This window comes from Podarcis bocagei, assembly GCF_964188305.1.
Source record: "Podarcis bocagei genome assembly, chromosome: 1".
Classification (NCBI taxonomy): domain Eukaryota; kingdom Metazoa; phylum Chordata; class Lepidosauria; order Squamata; family Lacertidae; genus Podarcis; species Podarcis bocagei.
The window spans coordinates 100240948-100257862 of NC_138125.1; the positions used below are offsets into that span (position 1 = coordinate 100240948).

At 41.8% G+C, this 16915-nt stretch overlaps 1 protein-coding gene across 1 annotated transcript in view; it reads right to left on the bottom strand.

The window, feature by feature from the left end:
* Positions 1 to 4675: 4675 nt before the first annotated feature.
* Positions 4676 to 16915, bottom strand: part of DARS1 (aspartyl-tRNA synthetase 1) — a 49395-nt gene continuing 37155 nt past the window's right edge. Inside the window, exons 8-16 of the mRNA XM_081199778.1 lie at positions 16483 to 16594; positions 14883 to 15017; positions 13402 to 13549; positions 11159 to 11305; positions 9509 to 9551; positions 9089 to 9169; positions 8181 to 8292; positions 7172 to 7243; positions 4676 to 5233 (exon numbers count right to left, since the gene is read on the bottom strand). Of these exons, the coding sequence (XP_081055904.1) occupies positions 5142 to 5233; positions 7172 to 7243; positions 8181 to 8292; positions 9089 to 9169; positions 9509 to 9551; positions 11159 to 11305; positions 13402 to 13549; positions 14883 to 15017; positions 16483 to 16594 (942 nt within the window). The 3' untranslated portion in view covers positions 4676 to 5141. The remainder of the gene's footprint in view (positions 5234 to 7171; positions 7244 to 8180; positions 8293 to 9088; positions 9170 to 9508; positions 9552 to 11158; positions 11306 to 13401; positions 13550 to 14882; positions 15018 to 16482; positions 16595 to 16915) is intronic.

Below are 16915 nucleotides of genomic sequence, written 5' to 3' on the forward strand. Positions count from 1 at the left end.
CCCTCGTGACAGCGCCCGCCAATCAGAAGCGCTCGGAGGCGGAAGCCACGCCTCACCGGAACGTCCGCCCGGGAAAACTTTTCGCGCCAAACCTGACAGCGCGGGAAACGGGGAGAGCGAGCTGAGGCGGCGTTCTGAATACGCAATAAGTGGGCGGGAACAACCTCTGCCACTTCTCAGTGTAAGAAAACACCAGTGGCGTAGCGTGGGTTGTCAGCACCCGGGGCAAGGCAAGTAATTTGCGCCCCCTAACCCGTGGATTTTAGCACTGATTTTAGCACTGCGAGTGCGAGCGCCCCCCCCCCCAAGATGTTGCGCCCGGTGCAGGGCCCCCCTGCACCCGCCCCACGCTACGCCACTGGAAAACACGCACACACACAGAAACACACGTGTGTGTGTGTGTATGTATATATATATGAAAACACACACACATACATACATATATATACGTGTGTGTGTGTGTGTGTGTGTGTGTAGATATATGTATGTGTTTTTTTTCTTGCACTGAGAAGTGGCAGAGGTGGTTCCCGCAGAAAATTTTGGTCGGTATTGGCAGAAGGGGAATCTCCTGGCCACCTGCCATAGAGGCTTTAGCGGAGATTCCTGCATTGTATGGGGTTGGACTAGATGACCCTTGAGGTCTCTTTCCAACCCTTATGAATGCAAGGACTCGAATTCTTAAACGTGCCTTCTCAGAAGTAAGTGCTGCTTGTTTCCAAGGACGCTTACTCCCGGGTAGTTGTGCGTAGGGATGTAGACAAAAGTGCACGCTGGATCGGACCAGTGGCGCATCTGACCCGGGTTACTCCTCTTGCAGAGGCTCAAGCCTGTGGGAGGCACGAAAGCAGGGCGCGAGCGCCACACAGCCGCCCTCTTCAAATCTGCAATGCAGTTGTTTTCAGCCACCTGCTGGTTTCCTTTCGTTTTTGTGTCTTGCGTCAGCCTGGAGGTATCTAGCCAACATGAAGCTAAGGCTTTCCTATGGACTACTTGTTATCAGCCTTTAAAAGTATGACGACCTTTGCCCCAGCCTACCTCAGTCAAAAAAAGCAGCAAAAATCATTTATTTACATATAGTCCCAATATACCCAGCACCCAACAATCCAGTTGCAAAGCATATTAAATATAATTTTATTCCTTCATGAATCTAAATTCATTTATTTCCACAACAAACACATTGATCAACCCAATTAGCCAATTCTAAAAGGTATGAAAGATTTGTAAATGCATTATTTCCTCAGAATACCCAATGGTCAACAACCCTACTAATCAAACTGAAGTAAATACAAATTTATTTATTTCCAAGTGGAAACATTTGAAGTAATCCCCAAATGAATTTAAGTAGAAACTAATGTATTATATTAATGTCACGAATAGGTACATATAGAATTACCATAAAGGTACCCCTGCCCGTACGGGCCAGTCTTGACAGACTCTAGGGTTGTGCGCTCATCTCACTCTAGAGGCCAGGAGCCAGCGCTGTCCGCAGACACTTCCGGGTCACGTGGCCAGCGTGATGAAGCTACTCTGGTGAGCCAGAGCCGCACACGGAACACCGTTTACCTTCCCGCTGGTAAGCGGTCCCTATTTATCTACTTGCACCCGGGGGTGCTTTCGAACTGCTAGGTTGGCAGGCGCTGGGACCGAGCAGCGGGAGCGCACCCCGCCGCGGGGATTCGAACCGCCGACCTTACGATCATCAAGTCCTAGGCGCTGAGGTTCTACCCACAGCGCCACCGTAGTACCTATGAATTGTATGCTTCAATGAAATCCCTAATCTCTGTTAGTTTATTTTAGATTTTGTTGTGCTTGATGTGGAAATTGGTTTGGTTGTGTATTTTTAATGTTTATTGTCTATGATTACTTTTGTTACGTTGTAGTTATGTATTTTTTCATGTTATAAGCTGCCTTGAACATGGTTTGAACTGTTGAAAGGCGGCTTACAAATAAAACTGTATGTGTAATATGTATATATGTATGAGCTGTGGTCAAGCAAAATCTGAAAGACCACAGCTTCCCAATCTCTTATACAGACCATGCTAAACTAGATGGGCTAATTGATCTGACTTGAGATATGGCTGTCTATGACTGAGGGAGAAACAGACCTAAAGGAATTCTGGGAGGAAAAAGATTTGAGAACTGACAACCGTCAGTATGCTGATTTACAAAGGCTCTGCAGACTCTGTGGATCTACCCTCCTGTCCCATCCCTCGGAAGGTGGTAGACCAGGGGTAGGCAAACTAAGGCCTGGGGGCCAGATGCGGCCCAATCGCCTCCTCAATCCCTCAATCCGGCCCACAGTCAGTCTGTGAATCAGCATGTTTTTACATGAGTAGAATATGTGCTTTTATTTAAAATGCATCTCTGGGTTATTTGTGAGGCAAAGGAATTTGTTCATCTCCCCCCCCCCAAAAAAAAAAATAGTCCAGCCCACCACATGGTCTGAGGGACAGTGGACCAGCCCACAGTTGAAAAAAGTTGCTGACCCCTGTGGTAGACTCTGCTTCTTTGGAAGTTTTTAAGCAGAGGTTGGATCTGTCATGGATGCTTTAGTTGACATTCCTACATTGTAGAGGTTGAAGGAGATGACCATTGGGGCCCCTTCCAACTCTACAATTATATGATTCTATGATGGCACATGACATTCACCGTGAGGATGGAAGTGGAATTGCCCCAAGTGTCATGTTTAGAGTTGATTTCTGCAGAAGTATTTGCATACAGTTACTAGGAATGTTAACTAGGACCACTAAGACAGACAACATGTGGCAGCCATCCTTACAGCGGGCTAATCTATTCAGTAAAGAGGGAGTGAAGACCTTGATACAGGGATGTCATTTTTTTATTTTTATTTTTGCAGTATCCCCCTTAATGGGTGTAATGTGCTCCAATTCATAGGTTGTCTACTGTCAAGGCACCAGGTACCATTGTTTAAGAACTACTGTCATCTGTGTGAGTTACTCAAATGTACATACTAAGCATAGCAATATGGACAAAGACATTTCCACACACATGGGATAAAGGCATAAAGGATGGTGTGTGAGAAAACAAACAGAAATCTGCAATAAATTCATTTGTCCTAAAACATCATTTTCCAAACCTTTCAGCATGAATCAGTGAGCGACTCTGTTATTTATTAGGATGAAGCATCCAATAAAGCCTATTATCCAGAGATACTACTAGCTCTGCATGGGAAAAGGTAATTGAATTTGATCGATTCCAGTTGGATTAGCTGAACAAACAACTCTTTTTGGAACCAGATTTAACAGCAATAAAATTGTGGTAATAAGTAGTTATTTATAATCCACTTAGCAAACAAATACAGCTGGGAACGTGCACATACAGGCAAACCCATTTTAAAAAATGTTTCTGGGAATATGCCAGTGCTTAGTACTCAGAGCTGGCCCATTAGCTAAGATGCCTAACCTGGTTTCTCAACTGGGTGACTTCATAGTCCTCATTTTCTGCACTTTCCATTTTTTGCCCAGACCTTTGTTTTGAGTGATAATCCTCAAAAAAAGGTATGAAACAAAATATCAGTGTGTCATTTGGCTGAGTCTATTTAAGTGTCTGCAATTTGCACACACTGATTCCTGCATCAAGACCTTTAATTAATGGCAATGCCCCTGAAAATTAGGATACCATAATTCTGTATATACATTGGTACCATCCACCATCAAATCTCAGATCACGGCTTAATTGCTTGGAAACACTTAAAAATCTGGCCAGCAGTTTAATAATAATAATAATAATAATAATAATAATAATAATAATAATAATAATTTAATCTCTCACTCCTGAATAAATAAAAACACCACAGAACTGTAACTATTAGCTCTTTTAGTTGCAATTTCAAAACACAAGATCAAATTATTGTACAGTGGTGCCTCGCAAGACGAAAAGAATCCGTTCTGTGATTCTCTTCGTCTAGCGGTTTTTTCGTCTTGCGAAGGAAGCCCATTGAAGGATTAGCGGATTAGCGCTATTAGCGGCTTATCTGCTGATCGGATCAGCTGATAAGCGGCCTAGCGGCTTAGAAAAAGGGGGGGAAGGGGGGAAAAAACCAGCAGGAACTCGCAAGACATTGTCGTCTCGCGAAGCAAGCCCATAGGAAATTTGTTTTGCGAAGCACCTCCAAAACGGAAAACTCTTTCGTCTAGCGAGTTTTCCGTCTTGCGAGGCATTCGTCTTGCGGGGCACCACTGTATTTTACAGCAGCATCAGTGTGCATGGCACTTTACAAGAGAGCAGGTTTCAGTATTACAATCTCAGCGATCTCAGGTTCCAGGACTTACAATCTCAGAAAGTATGGGTAATGTCACTGAACTCTAGTTCCCACCGGCTTCAGCCCCCAAGCCCAATGGTCAAATATTATAGGAGTTGTAGTTCAGCAAGAGTGCCCCTGCCATGCTGTGGCCCTGAGGTTCCTCGCACCTGTTTTAAGCACAGGCTTAAGGCTTACATACATGATCATCTCTTTTTATCCTCAATAGTCCTGTGAGATACGGAGGTTGAGAGGCAAGCCAGTTATTAAGGCTCCCAGCATTGTTCATTGTTCAGCAGGGATCAAGATAATTATGCCCTGCTTAAAGTTATTTTCTAGTATTGAAAAGCATGACAGCACCCTGACAAAAAAATACAGACAAATTCTGCAATGTAGAAAAAAAGACACACACACAAAATGTTAGGGAGTTTTATTGCAACCTGCATTTATAAGTATGTAAGATCAGAGTTCAGTATTTCCCATGTTAATTCTCAAAATTATCCATTTCCAACTCACTATTTTGTCAATTTTTCTTACTACTGTTGATCAAATTCTACTCTGCTGCCATATTTTTTAAAAAACAAATGTCCTCCCCTTATTACACAACTATGATTTTTTTTTTAAAATTCAAGTGTATAGAAAGCTGTAAAGTACAAGATGATAACAGTACCCTTAACTTCAAATATGTTTCATAAAAAGATTACGTTTTCTGCAACACGACCCAGATCTGTTAAAATGGTTGGCTTCATTATTAGTAATAAATTAGTGGAACATTTGTTATTGTGGCACTTTAGTAGGTTAGATGTACATCCGTTGCATACTGCATTTATGCTATACTGTTCAGAGCAGGGAGCAAACTTTCAAACTCGCTCTGGTCTCCTTAAGGCGTTAGACGTTTAGGATCACGAGGGAACATGGACGTTTGCCTGACATTGCTCAGTCCAAGGAACAGCATGGTGACTCTTTCCAACCCTGTAAAATTAAATCCAGTCTCATCAGCTAGAAGACCAAGTGGTGTATACATATACAGATATACATGAACCAGCAGAGTGGTTCATGAGTCACATCAAGCTTTGTACTCAATGTGCTCCTCTGTTGTACAGCCAGGAGGGGATAGAAAGTTTTCACTTTAGTTTTTAATTCAATGCAATTTAACAGGTCATCCAAACCCTAATCCGTGGTTAATTGAAACAAACCAACCCATGGCTAGTAGGCAGCTTGTTGGGTTTGGTTGGAACACCAAGCTTGCAGTTCATCACAAACAGAAGAAAACACAGTTTGAGCTGCCACACTTGCTAAGAAGAATTTTGTTGGAGGGCATCACCACACCCCAAAGCCTCATATGCACAGCAGGCTGCCCCATTAGCTTCTCCTGAGAGCGCTCTCATCCCTTAAACACTACCACATGCTCATTAGATCTGCAACACAAACCATTGCATCGCAGCAGGCTAAGCTCAAAATCCACTGTGTGGATCAGTGCTACAAATTCTTCAAAATATGTAATTTCTATTTCTATTAATATTTAAAGCAGCCTTATGCAAAAAGTACCACCAATCTGAAAGCCTTATATCCGAAGTTGTTTGGTTTTTTAGTTTGGCAAAGACGGGATCCAGCACCGTTTTTACCAAGAAAAGAATGCAGGAGGCACTTACAGGATATACTGATTAGCCTTTCCCAGGCTCACGGATTCTTCTCCGTAAATCTACCCCTAGCTGTTTTGCCTTTAGCCTGGTTTCAGAGCTTGGCTGAGATAAAAAGAGGATAGGAAGCAGAGGTGAGGTAGGTTAATCCCACCTTCTCTTATTCTGCAAATGCTTCCTTGGTCGTCCCCTCAATCAGCAATATGAGGGAAAGATGGGTTTGGGAAACCTGCACTTCCCTTCAAAATGTGAAAGTCTGTGAGGCTGGTGGGGCTAGAGCCCGGAACAATTTTCCTTCTCAGCTGAAGCCACACCAGAACAGTTAACAATGGAAAAGTATCCCATTGCTTGCTGTATTTGAGTAGAGTAACATGGTTGTACAGTGGACGCTCGGGTTGTGAACATGATCTGTGCGGGAGGCATGTTCGCAACCCGCAGCGTTCATGACCTGCACATCTGCGCACGCGCGGGTTACAATTCGGCGCTTCTGTGCAAGCGCAAAGTGCAATTGAGCGCTTCTGCACATGCGCCGAAACCCAGAAGTAACCATCCCGGTACTTCCAGGTTCAGCGCGGTGCGCAACCTGAAATTGCGCAACCCAAAGCGTCTGTAACCCGGGGTATGACTGTACTATTTCGTGTTTGTCATGTGCTAATTGCTGCCTGCAAAATTGTTCTTGTAAAATCAGCAAAGTTTTGCCATATAAAGCAAGTTGCATAACCTGTAAATGAAAAAGTGTTAAATAAATCGTCAGCTTTGTACTTGGGGAAAAAAATGTTCAAGTTTGGTCCAAATACAACCAGTGGAGGTGGGGGAGAATTAAATGAGTTTCGTCAAAACGCACTGAGTATTCTAGACTTTATATCATTACCTCTATTAACAGTAGGGATAAATCTCCATCAAATAAACAACTGCTTTCTTTCTTCATCATTCAATGCCCGACTAGTGGGAAGGGGGGCTGGGAAGGAAACACCACTGCTAACAAGCAGTAGGATTTTCTCCTTTGATTGTGGGCTTTTGAATCTTGTCCGATCATTTCCTTTGATAGTTGTCTTGTAAAAAGGAAAGCAAAGCTTAAAGCATGGATTGTTTTATAAATCTCAGAGATAAGAAGCTTAGGATGTTTCTCAAACATACACATCCCCGGTAAATCCAGGTTAGCTTTCCGAATTAAGCTCAAATGCTATGATCATCTTTGTTGTAAAACTGTCCTTCCGTATGATGATAATCCAGGGCCAGAATACAATGAAAATAAAATAAGCTACGTTACCTATGCCACCACCAGCATGGGGAGGTGCACCAAAACGGAAGGAATCAATGTAAGACTTAATTTTCTCTAAATCTGTAAAAGAAATAGATTATTTTGCTTTACGTCCAATTCTCGTTAGCAGCACAGCAAAAGCATGCAGCATAAATAGAAAGAATACACATTAATCCAAAGTAGTTCAGTTTCTGGACAGCCCCCCCCCCCCAACAGACTATTATTGTTTTGCACAAATCCAGTGTGCTTAGTAGCCAAAGCTGTGTTGATCCTGTTGTTGCTGTTTAAAAATTGAACAGAAGATATGAGCAGCAGCTCTGTTTAAGGGGTTACACCCCCACCCAAAAAAGTAAATCCACAGAACAGCAGATTATTGCTTTCGGCTTTAATATAGTACAAGGAAAGGCACCAGGTCCACTAGCCCCCAGGCCCACCTGTCCTTTCTGTAACTGACATCCTACCTGGGGACAATATTCTTTGATTTCCCTTCAGCAACTAACAAGTGCACATTTACCAAATGATAAAATGATTACCCTGAAACACCTGCAGGTATCCAAATCCACTTTTGTGCATCCCCTGCATTTAAGTCCACCTGACAATTCAACGTATTTGATGGTCCCCTGAGCTTTTGGATGGATGGAACTGAAATATAATTGTAGCGAGACTGACAAATATTGTACAGAATAGAAACTCGTGACCTGGGGAAAGTTCCCTGGAACAGGTACCCTTAGAAAAGTTGTTTGTGGCTGAAAACTTGTTGGACACATTTGTTATATGTTGCGAAGACACTTGCTAAGACTAAGATCCTACACTTAGGGCCCATCAAAATCAACATGGTAAGTTAGATACCACTTAATTTCAATGGGAAGTAACTTAAATTTGGATCTAACCATTATATTTCTATACAAAGAATAAGGCTTCCATTTCCTGCTCTAATCTCTCCTCTTCATATCCTTGTTGCATGCATTGATTTGAAAGTGAAAGACAGGAATATATATATATATATCTGAAATATTACCAATGCCATGATGCAAAGCTCTCTCAGTCAGCAGCTGAGGATCGTGAACTCGCTGAGCCCCAGACAAAATTTCTTCTCCCCTCATGAACATATCATAGGAGTTGGATGTTTTCTTTAAAAAAAAGATTGCATTTTAGTAACTAGCAGTTAAACGGTATGCAAAATTTGGCCGTTGTTAAGCGCAGATTATGCCCATCCCACTTCCAACGAAAAAGGCAGGCCTCTCCTTCCATTGTGTCCACTTCTTTCAAAACTGCTGAAACTGTAAGTACAATAGCAGCATCTTTTTCCATTGGAGATCATGGGACTTGTAGTAAGAAAAACAAACACCTGCTGCTAGCATTGGTTTTAGTTCCTGAAGGAGCCTGTGCAAAGGACAATGATCAGTTCAGATTATGAGACCCATACCTACTCAACACCTGACTTAATTTTTTTTTTTTATAATAATTTTTTATTGCTTTTTTTCCAAGGTCGGAATACATCATCAGTAACACAACAAAAGCGGTTTTACAGAAAGAAAAAAGAAATTATAAAAGAAAGTTCACTTTTTCAAATCAATTTTCATGATCAACCGGACTTCCCCACGTCCTCCATCCCCTGCTTTCTTTACAATAAAAATAAACAGCAAATTAATACCTTATTTCATATGTTTTTGTGTTTTCATTTGGTTATATAGTCTGCAATTTATACTTTTCTAGATCATAACTTGGTTTTCATCATTTACCAATCTCAATACTGAAGCATACCTACTCAACACCTGACTTTAAACTTACTACATGAATATGGTATAATTGTGGCACAAACTCCATGCCAGGCCAATCCCCTATTGACACCTGAAAGTGGCCTGCAATGTTCCATCATATTTCACAGCAATCAAAACACTGATAAGCATGCGACAATTTACTTACAGGATTTGCTGGATCTGGCATTGTGTAGAAAGGTCTTACAGCCAGAGGATATTTGTCAAGAATATAGAAGTCAGTGTCATACTGCAAAAGACCAGGTATAAATAAAATTAAGTTTTTTGGGGTTTTTTTGAAGGAAAGAGGCTTTAAAAAACAACAACTAAATAATACATATCTAAAAATCTGAACATTTCACAACACATGATTCTGCTAATCAGTTAATTCCAACAAGTTAAAGGAATTTAAATTTGATAGTATCACACAGGTTCTAAGACAGCATATTAAAAACACTATAAAATTCTGTATGAATGACCTGCTACAAATGTTAACATTTTCCTGTGTCAAGCATACCTGTTCAGACTTGTTCCAAAAATACACTTTACTGCTATATTAAGGACTCAAAGTAATTTTTAAAAGGTTTACCTTTTCCTTCACCAGTCGACCCAAGAGTTTTTCACTTGGTGTACTGAAAGCAAAGATTTTAAGGTTCAGGTTAAAGCAGTTTTTTATAGTTCGTGTTTCTGAGTCTTTATGCACTGATCTTTGAAAAGCTGTACAAATCCCACAAATGAGAAAATACGTGTGTAGATCCACTCATGCCATTTAATTGTTTTAGGCCAACCCTGGATGAATGTGATACTGTATTACTGGTCATGGGAGCCAGACAAGCTCCAAATGTTGGATCAGGAGTGGCTGGTTTTATTGCCTGCCGCCCAAGCCTGCAGTGGGCTTTATTCCCTGCTGGTCTCTGCTTCGCCACATGACTAACAGGGACCAGACCAGACTCTGCAGTATGTTATGCAGAGGCGGCTATGCAGTCACTATTTGTATACTCCACTTCCATATATTGCATTCAAAGTAGTGCCTACACAATTAATTGTTTTGCTAAATGTGTCTGTGAGAACCAAGATTGGCACTGGTATAGTACACTTCGTTTCCTGCAGTGGGAGTGCCCTCCCTGTATGCTTTCCATTCTCCAGTACACAACTGGCATCTTTAGGCACACTCCACTTAGGATCACTGATTGCCAGCTTCAGGCAATTCAAAGCACCACAGAGATTTTTTTAAAAAAGGAAACTACTATAATACTTATAGCAAAAGGGCCAACGCTACACATTTTTCTTTTGCAGTAGGGTGGTCAGGACATTTGTTTACTCCTGAGATATTGTGAGCCTATAAAGAGACACATAACCATCTGGAGAAGCAGACAGAAAGTAAGCTGTCACTGCTTTACAGAATTGTGTGTCTTCATTATACAGAAACTATGTTAAGTCTAAGTAATATTTCCTAGGGAAGCTTATATGGGAATAAGACCCATTGACTCCAATGGATGCATTTCTGAATAAGCATACATACAACCAAACTGTTAGGATGTTCAAGCCTCTATAAGGAACGTAGTTCACAAACATGGAAGCCAGACTTATTTTGTGCAGAAGACAAATTTAATCAGAAGGCTTTGCATCATCTGTTGATTAACTGGACAGGTCAACTATTTGTTTTGGTAAATAATCTCCATTAAATTAATTTTATGTTCCAGAATGAACTATTGTAATCCCAGGACCGAGGATTTTCAGTTTGTTTGTTTGTTTGTTTGTTTTAAAACAGACCACTGTTTACAGAAAGAAGAAGCTGTTACACTGCTCTGGGTGGTCTAGGATGAATTAAGGGACAAGAGAGAGACTTCAGGGCCACACAGATTTGGGTTGACCTGTTTATAGACAGCTCCCGGCTATACTGCACCACCAGGTTTCTTCCCTCCACTTAAGAGCTTGGATTCTGGAACAGATGTTTTATACTACCTGGGATGGTGAGAAACAAACATTTAAGGTGCTCTCCATACATCACATTCTTAACAAGGGGATTTATTTTAATGGGGCGTCTCTCTGTTTTGTACATGAGTGCATAATGGTGGCAATTCCTATAGCTGGAAAAGTGTGACAGGCTTGTGTTGGCATTCCAGCAAATGTATGAACTGTTTTCACAGCGACATGTAATCCAAATGTAGTTCCAAAATGGTTACATCTGCAATACCAATAGATAAGGCACTAATCTTTCCCACCAACATGAATGTACCTGAGATCATCTTCATCCCCCATTTCTACTCCAGCTTCCCGAAGCATGGCCAGAGCTTCTCGGTACTCCAGCCTCAACGTCGGCTCCAAGAACTTGAATGGTTCGCATGGAAATTGTTTGCTCACAGTCTGGATCTCCGTTTGAAACCTTCACGTAAAAAAAATAAATGCAATTTTCAACAAAAGCAAAAACACAGAAAAGGCACTACCCTTCTTCGCCACAAGAGCTCACTCTGACACCATGCAACATTTATGATGTATGTTTTTCTGACTTCCTTCACCAACAAAAAAGATTGGTTGACATGCGAGGAGATTTTCATCATCAGATCTCAGGGAGTAAGAAGGAGCACATGCAAGACCCTCAGGTACCCTGGGCCTAAACTATGAAGGGTCCTAAAGGCAAACATTGGCACTTGAATTTAGCCTGGAAACAACCTGCAACCACGAATCTCATATAAAACAGGTTATAATGGAAAATCAAATTGGCTGCTGTATTCTGAACCAGTTGCTGTTTCCAGGCAGCCACACCCTGTCTTGAGGGCATTATGGTAGCCAACTGTAGGGGTTATCAGTAAATGTGCTACTGTATTCATATTGCTATTTTCCACAAAAAGCTGCAAAAAGTTGTTGCTGCTCCTGGCCTGGCCACAGTTTCAAGCTGGGCATATAGAAGGGGACTGTGGTCCAAGAGAATTCTGAAGCTACGAGCCTAAGTATCCTCCAGAATGTTATGAAACTGTCTTGTATGAGGTGTGATGCCAAAGTGGGAAAGCATGCTAAGCCTTTGTAACAACAATACTAACTGTAATGTACATGGCTACGTGGCAGCCCTTGCATCCGAGAGCAGCCTTATGGCCTTACCATTCCATCCACAAAACCTGTGGGTTGCCCTTCGACGCAGCCCAGAAAGCTGTTGTCGGGAGGAAGACAGCAAAAGGAAACAAACAGTTCATGGCCTGCAACCTAATCCTAAAGTGGGCCAAGTGGCTGTACATCATTCCCATGGCATATATATCCTTACCGTTCTGTAGTCTACAATAGGGAGCGAATGGCTTTCATGCCAAAGGGATCTGTTTGGCTTTCCCCCAGAAACCTGAACTCCACCAGCAAAATTTAAGTGTAAATAGTAGTTTAGAAAGAGGGCTCGATGCTTCCAGTTAAGGAATGAGTGCATCTTCGTCCAGGAATTTATTTTCAGGGCCTAAACTTGAGCACTCAGTTCTTTCACCCCAACCCATTCCTGCAAAACTGCCCCCCCCAGCCCCAATTATATTTGTTTCAGCAGCCTAGCTTGGAAACAAAAGTTGCTGCTATTGTTACACAACTCAGAATCAAATATCAAATTTACTTTAGATATTCCAGAGATCTCCCAGTAGATCTATTCTCTGCCCACCCCTGGTCTAGAATGGGTTTGTGTGTGAAAGAGCTGAGTGCTCAGTTTTGGCCCTGAAAACAGATTCCTGGACGAAGATGAACTTATTCCTTAACTGTAAGCGTATTCTCTGCCCACCCCTGGTCTATAAAAAAAGAATATTAGGGGCCAAAAAGGATGATACGTGTAGGTATGAGAAGAAATCTGAAAGGCAGTTCAGCAGGGCAAGAACAAGTATTCACAAGCTGTATCAGACTAAAGGACCACACAGCCCAGGACTCTGTATCCAACACTGACTAGTTTGATGCTCCACAAAGCTCACAAACAGGGCAATGAATTGAGAGAGTCACCTATGTTGTTCAGCGGCATAACACCTATGAACACAGAGGCTCCTTCTTAGCTATTATATCCAAGAAAGGCCTATTCATGAATCTATTTAACCCTTTTAAGAAGCCATCAAGGCAATGAATTCCAGCAGTTCATACTGCATTAGAGAAACAAAGAAATGCTTTTATGCTCGTCTTTAACCTGCTGCCATTCTATTATTTCACTGACTTACGGTCCATCAGTAGAAAGAAAAAGAGATTTCTCTCTACTCATGTGGTTCCTCGTATGCAAGATCATGCTTATGCCCTGCTAGCAGACTTCAGTATCAAAAACTGTACTTCTTGCAAGATAGAAAAAGCTGAGATTTGGTGTACAGATAGTCAAAAGTTATCCTGATTACAGATCCATCTGGCAACAGGGTACTTTTATGACTGTTGTCTGTAAGACATGATACAAACTCTCTTTCTCACATTAGCTTTGGCACTCCAGACATTAAATAGCCCCTCATTTTCTATGGTTTCTATAGCATGTAATTTACTTCTTACCTTTCTTGGAGTCCTTTGAATATCTGCACCATGGTGTCTGCGATCTCATCCACCACCTCATGATAATGGTAATTAAAGGCCATTTCAATATCCAGACCAACAAACTCTGTCAGGTGTCTATGAGTATTAGAGTCTTCTGCCCTAAACACTATACAAAGGGGGAGAACGTTTTAAATTACTTTAAGATCCCAAACTAATGGGTCTCAGTAGAGACTAGCTTCAGACAGACACTCTAGCACCAAATTACTATTTTAAATAGACAGAACAATAGCTCTTATCTGAAACAGGACTCTAATCTCCTGCCAGAGAGACCCCTGTTAAACCCAAAATGGTCATTGTGGTAGTAAAATTTCTGCAAGTGACTCTGAATCCTGGCAAGGAGGTGCTGTTGGCTCCCCTGGGAGATAACAGTTCAACAACAGCTGTCCATGCTCTGAGTTGGGAGCTAAACGACTAGATCAGGACAAATACAGGGCTCTTTTTGTGACTTGAGAGTGCAGCTCCTATCTGAAAACCGCAGTCTGTGCTATTCCCAAACTTGTGAAGATTTAGAACAGTAACACACACCAGTGTGCATGTAGGTCCTTTGAACACCATCAAGAAACAATTTAAGCCAACAATGAAGTCAGTGAGACTTACAAATATTTTTGTATTATCTCAGAATATTTCCCCAGTTCATATATTACACAGGGTGGTATTTCTCCTGCCATGGAAAAGTAGCTTTTATCTCTATCTCCACCCACATTTTATATTATGGTACCTATGATCCAGGGTCTCTGTGTCAACCAATACTTTGTGCAATTTCTCTCCATCAAAAAGAAATAGGAGGGGGCAGGAGCTAAAGTAGTGCAGCGTTGGTGTGCAGCACTTGGTTCTTATATTCAAGAATATGTTTGGGGATATGAGGCACACGGATTGCTCTACAATACAAAAATGAGTACAGTACTCCCCTGTAATTTATAGCTCAGGGAAGGGGAGAGGGAAGATAAGCACATGCTATCTATGATGATAATCCAACCTGATATATTGTGAAAAACCAGAACATGAAAATATTTTGCACCGTCTAATTTAGGATGTATTGATTTTCAGCAAGCCCACATTAATAAAACCTCTAGGGCTGCCAAGCTTGTAGGCTTCTATTAAGTTCATCGAGAGATTAACCATTACAGTTGCAGTCATCTTTTTCTCTGCCAGGAAACAGCTGTATGATACTTCCAATAACCACTAGAGAACACCATTGCTCTGTTCGCTGTTCTCACATCAGCTGAAAATATTACATTTGTTCCGCCTGCAAACCCTGTCAAACTGCCATATGGATTAGCAGCCTTTGCATGAAACTTTTGTTTGGTTTGCAGATTAGAAAGGAAAAGGCCTCGCAATGCTCAGTACGTGCATAACCTGAACATTTAGTGCACGCTGGCTCCAGAGACATGACTGTTGCATTAGTAAGAAAGGGGGAAAAACAAAAGAGCTTTCCTCACCTGGCCCAATGCAGAAAACCTTGTCAAAGTCAGCACAGATACACATTTGCTTATAAAGCTGTGGGGACTGTGCAAGGTAGGCACTGCTTTTGAAGTAAGAAACAGTAAACACATTGGCACCACCTTCGCTGGCAGCTGAAAAATAAATGCATTTATCTATAAAGCAGGAGCAAACTTAAGTGATGTATTTTTCTTGATTCCTTCAATTATTGCATGCAACTGACAATTCAGCAAGTACACTTTCAGAGATGAAAATGGAATGTTTAAACACTTTCTCCAAGGGTCAGAAGACACCAGCCAGCGCCATTTTGCTGACTGAGGTAAATTACAAGCTGGCACTTCCCCTCCAACACAACCGCCACTCCACATATAGAAGCTGCCTGGCAAATGAATCTTACTTCGACATGGTCAATAGGATAGCATCAGACAGACCCAATGGCAGTGTTCTAGGGAGGGTATACACAGCTCTAATGTCCAGCAAAGGTGAATGGCCTCAGAGTTCAGGAGGAATGGCTGTAGGGACTGCTGCCACCGCCCCAGCACCTGAAGTAACTGCCACACACTACCTAAAAATAGGGCTAGCCATAGTAATAATGCCCGACACATTTGGTATCACCTAGGTCTGTGTTGTTAGGGTCGACAGACCCAAGCCTTCTGCAATATGCTGGAATGAAGAGCAACCTTCCAAGCCCGATTCTCACCTTCTCTCCCTATCTATGGTGCTAAAATGGACTTAAAACCAAGACAAGCTAAAATGCCTGCTCCAGAAGAGGAGGAATGTGGCATGAGGCATTCAGGTGGGGTTTTATAGGTGAAGGGAGGAACTGCAGTAAGAATGTTGCGTTGCAATCCGTATTTTACTATTTCCATTCCTTTCCAGACTATGGATTTTGGCTTCAGACAGCCAATGGCAGTGAGAGGGGGCAGGTGGGTGGCTTGTCTGTAGGTCCCAGTGGGCACATGAATTGGCTGTTGCCAGCCATTGCTGTAACTACACAATATAGTTTGTTTTCTATGCTTGTTATACTGCCTTTGGTTGAAAGCAGCCTTGCATTTAAGCAGTAGCCTAGTAGCCACCGGTGACAAGGAGCTCTGTGTAGAGGAGTGAACAGGCTGGCAAAGGAGAAATGAAGCAGTATATCCACCCTGTGTCCAGCAAACAAACCAAGAAAGGAACAGGAGAAGCCCCCCCCCCCATATGAACCAAATACATAAATGCAAAAGTTAGCTGCTGTGGGAAAGATAGATCTCTCTGTCTCTCTTCTGCCAGCCCCAAGCAGCCTAGGAAGCCTTTCTGCAGGCCAGCTTATTTTTCTGGGCTTCAAGACTGGTTAAACCTACACAAAATGCTAAGGAATAAGCCTGTTTCTCTACCCTGAGATTACTGGAGAGTGCACCAACTTTTGTTTTTCCAAAGGATACAGCAGCATCTTTTTTTAAAAAAAAGAAAAGAAAAGGTTTTAATGTGCAATTGATTACTTAAAAATCAGTGAATCCTCTATGGTTTGATGATATACTCCCCCCCCCCCACCTGCACAATAGTGTACTGCCTCCAAAATTGCAAATTTATTTGAATCTATTACAAATAACCAGTACATACCAGAAATAATCTTTGGAGTCTGAATTTCCACAAACCCCTTGTGAATGAGTGTTTCTCGAAAAAGCTGGCAAATGCCAGACTGCAGGCGAAAGACAGCTTGGCTAGTGGAGGTCTGTTAAAGAGAAGATATTACACTAAGATTTCTAGCTTTATTTCACTTGCTGGACACTGTTTGAATTTTATCAGGACAACAGATTTCATTAAACAGTTCTCTCAAGAGAAATTTTTATTACCCAAAGGCCTGCAGAGGAAACTTTCTGATAGGTTTGCACATAAAGAGCAAGCGAAGCTGCTAAAAATCTGTACCAACAGTTGAGACAAAGGGGTTGATTAACTTTTATTCATCATATAGATATACAGGTAAGGCATTTAGACAAAAGTTGCAAAGGTACAACTGTCTTCTATAGAACGACATCATAGCATTCTGCTACCA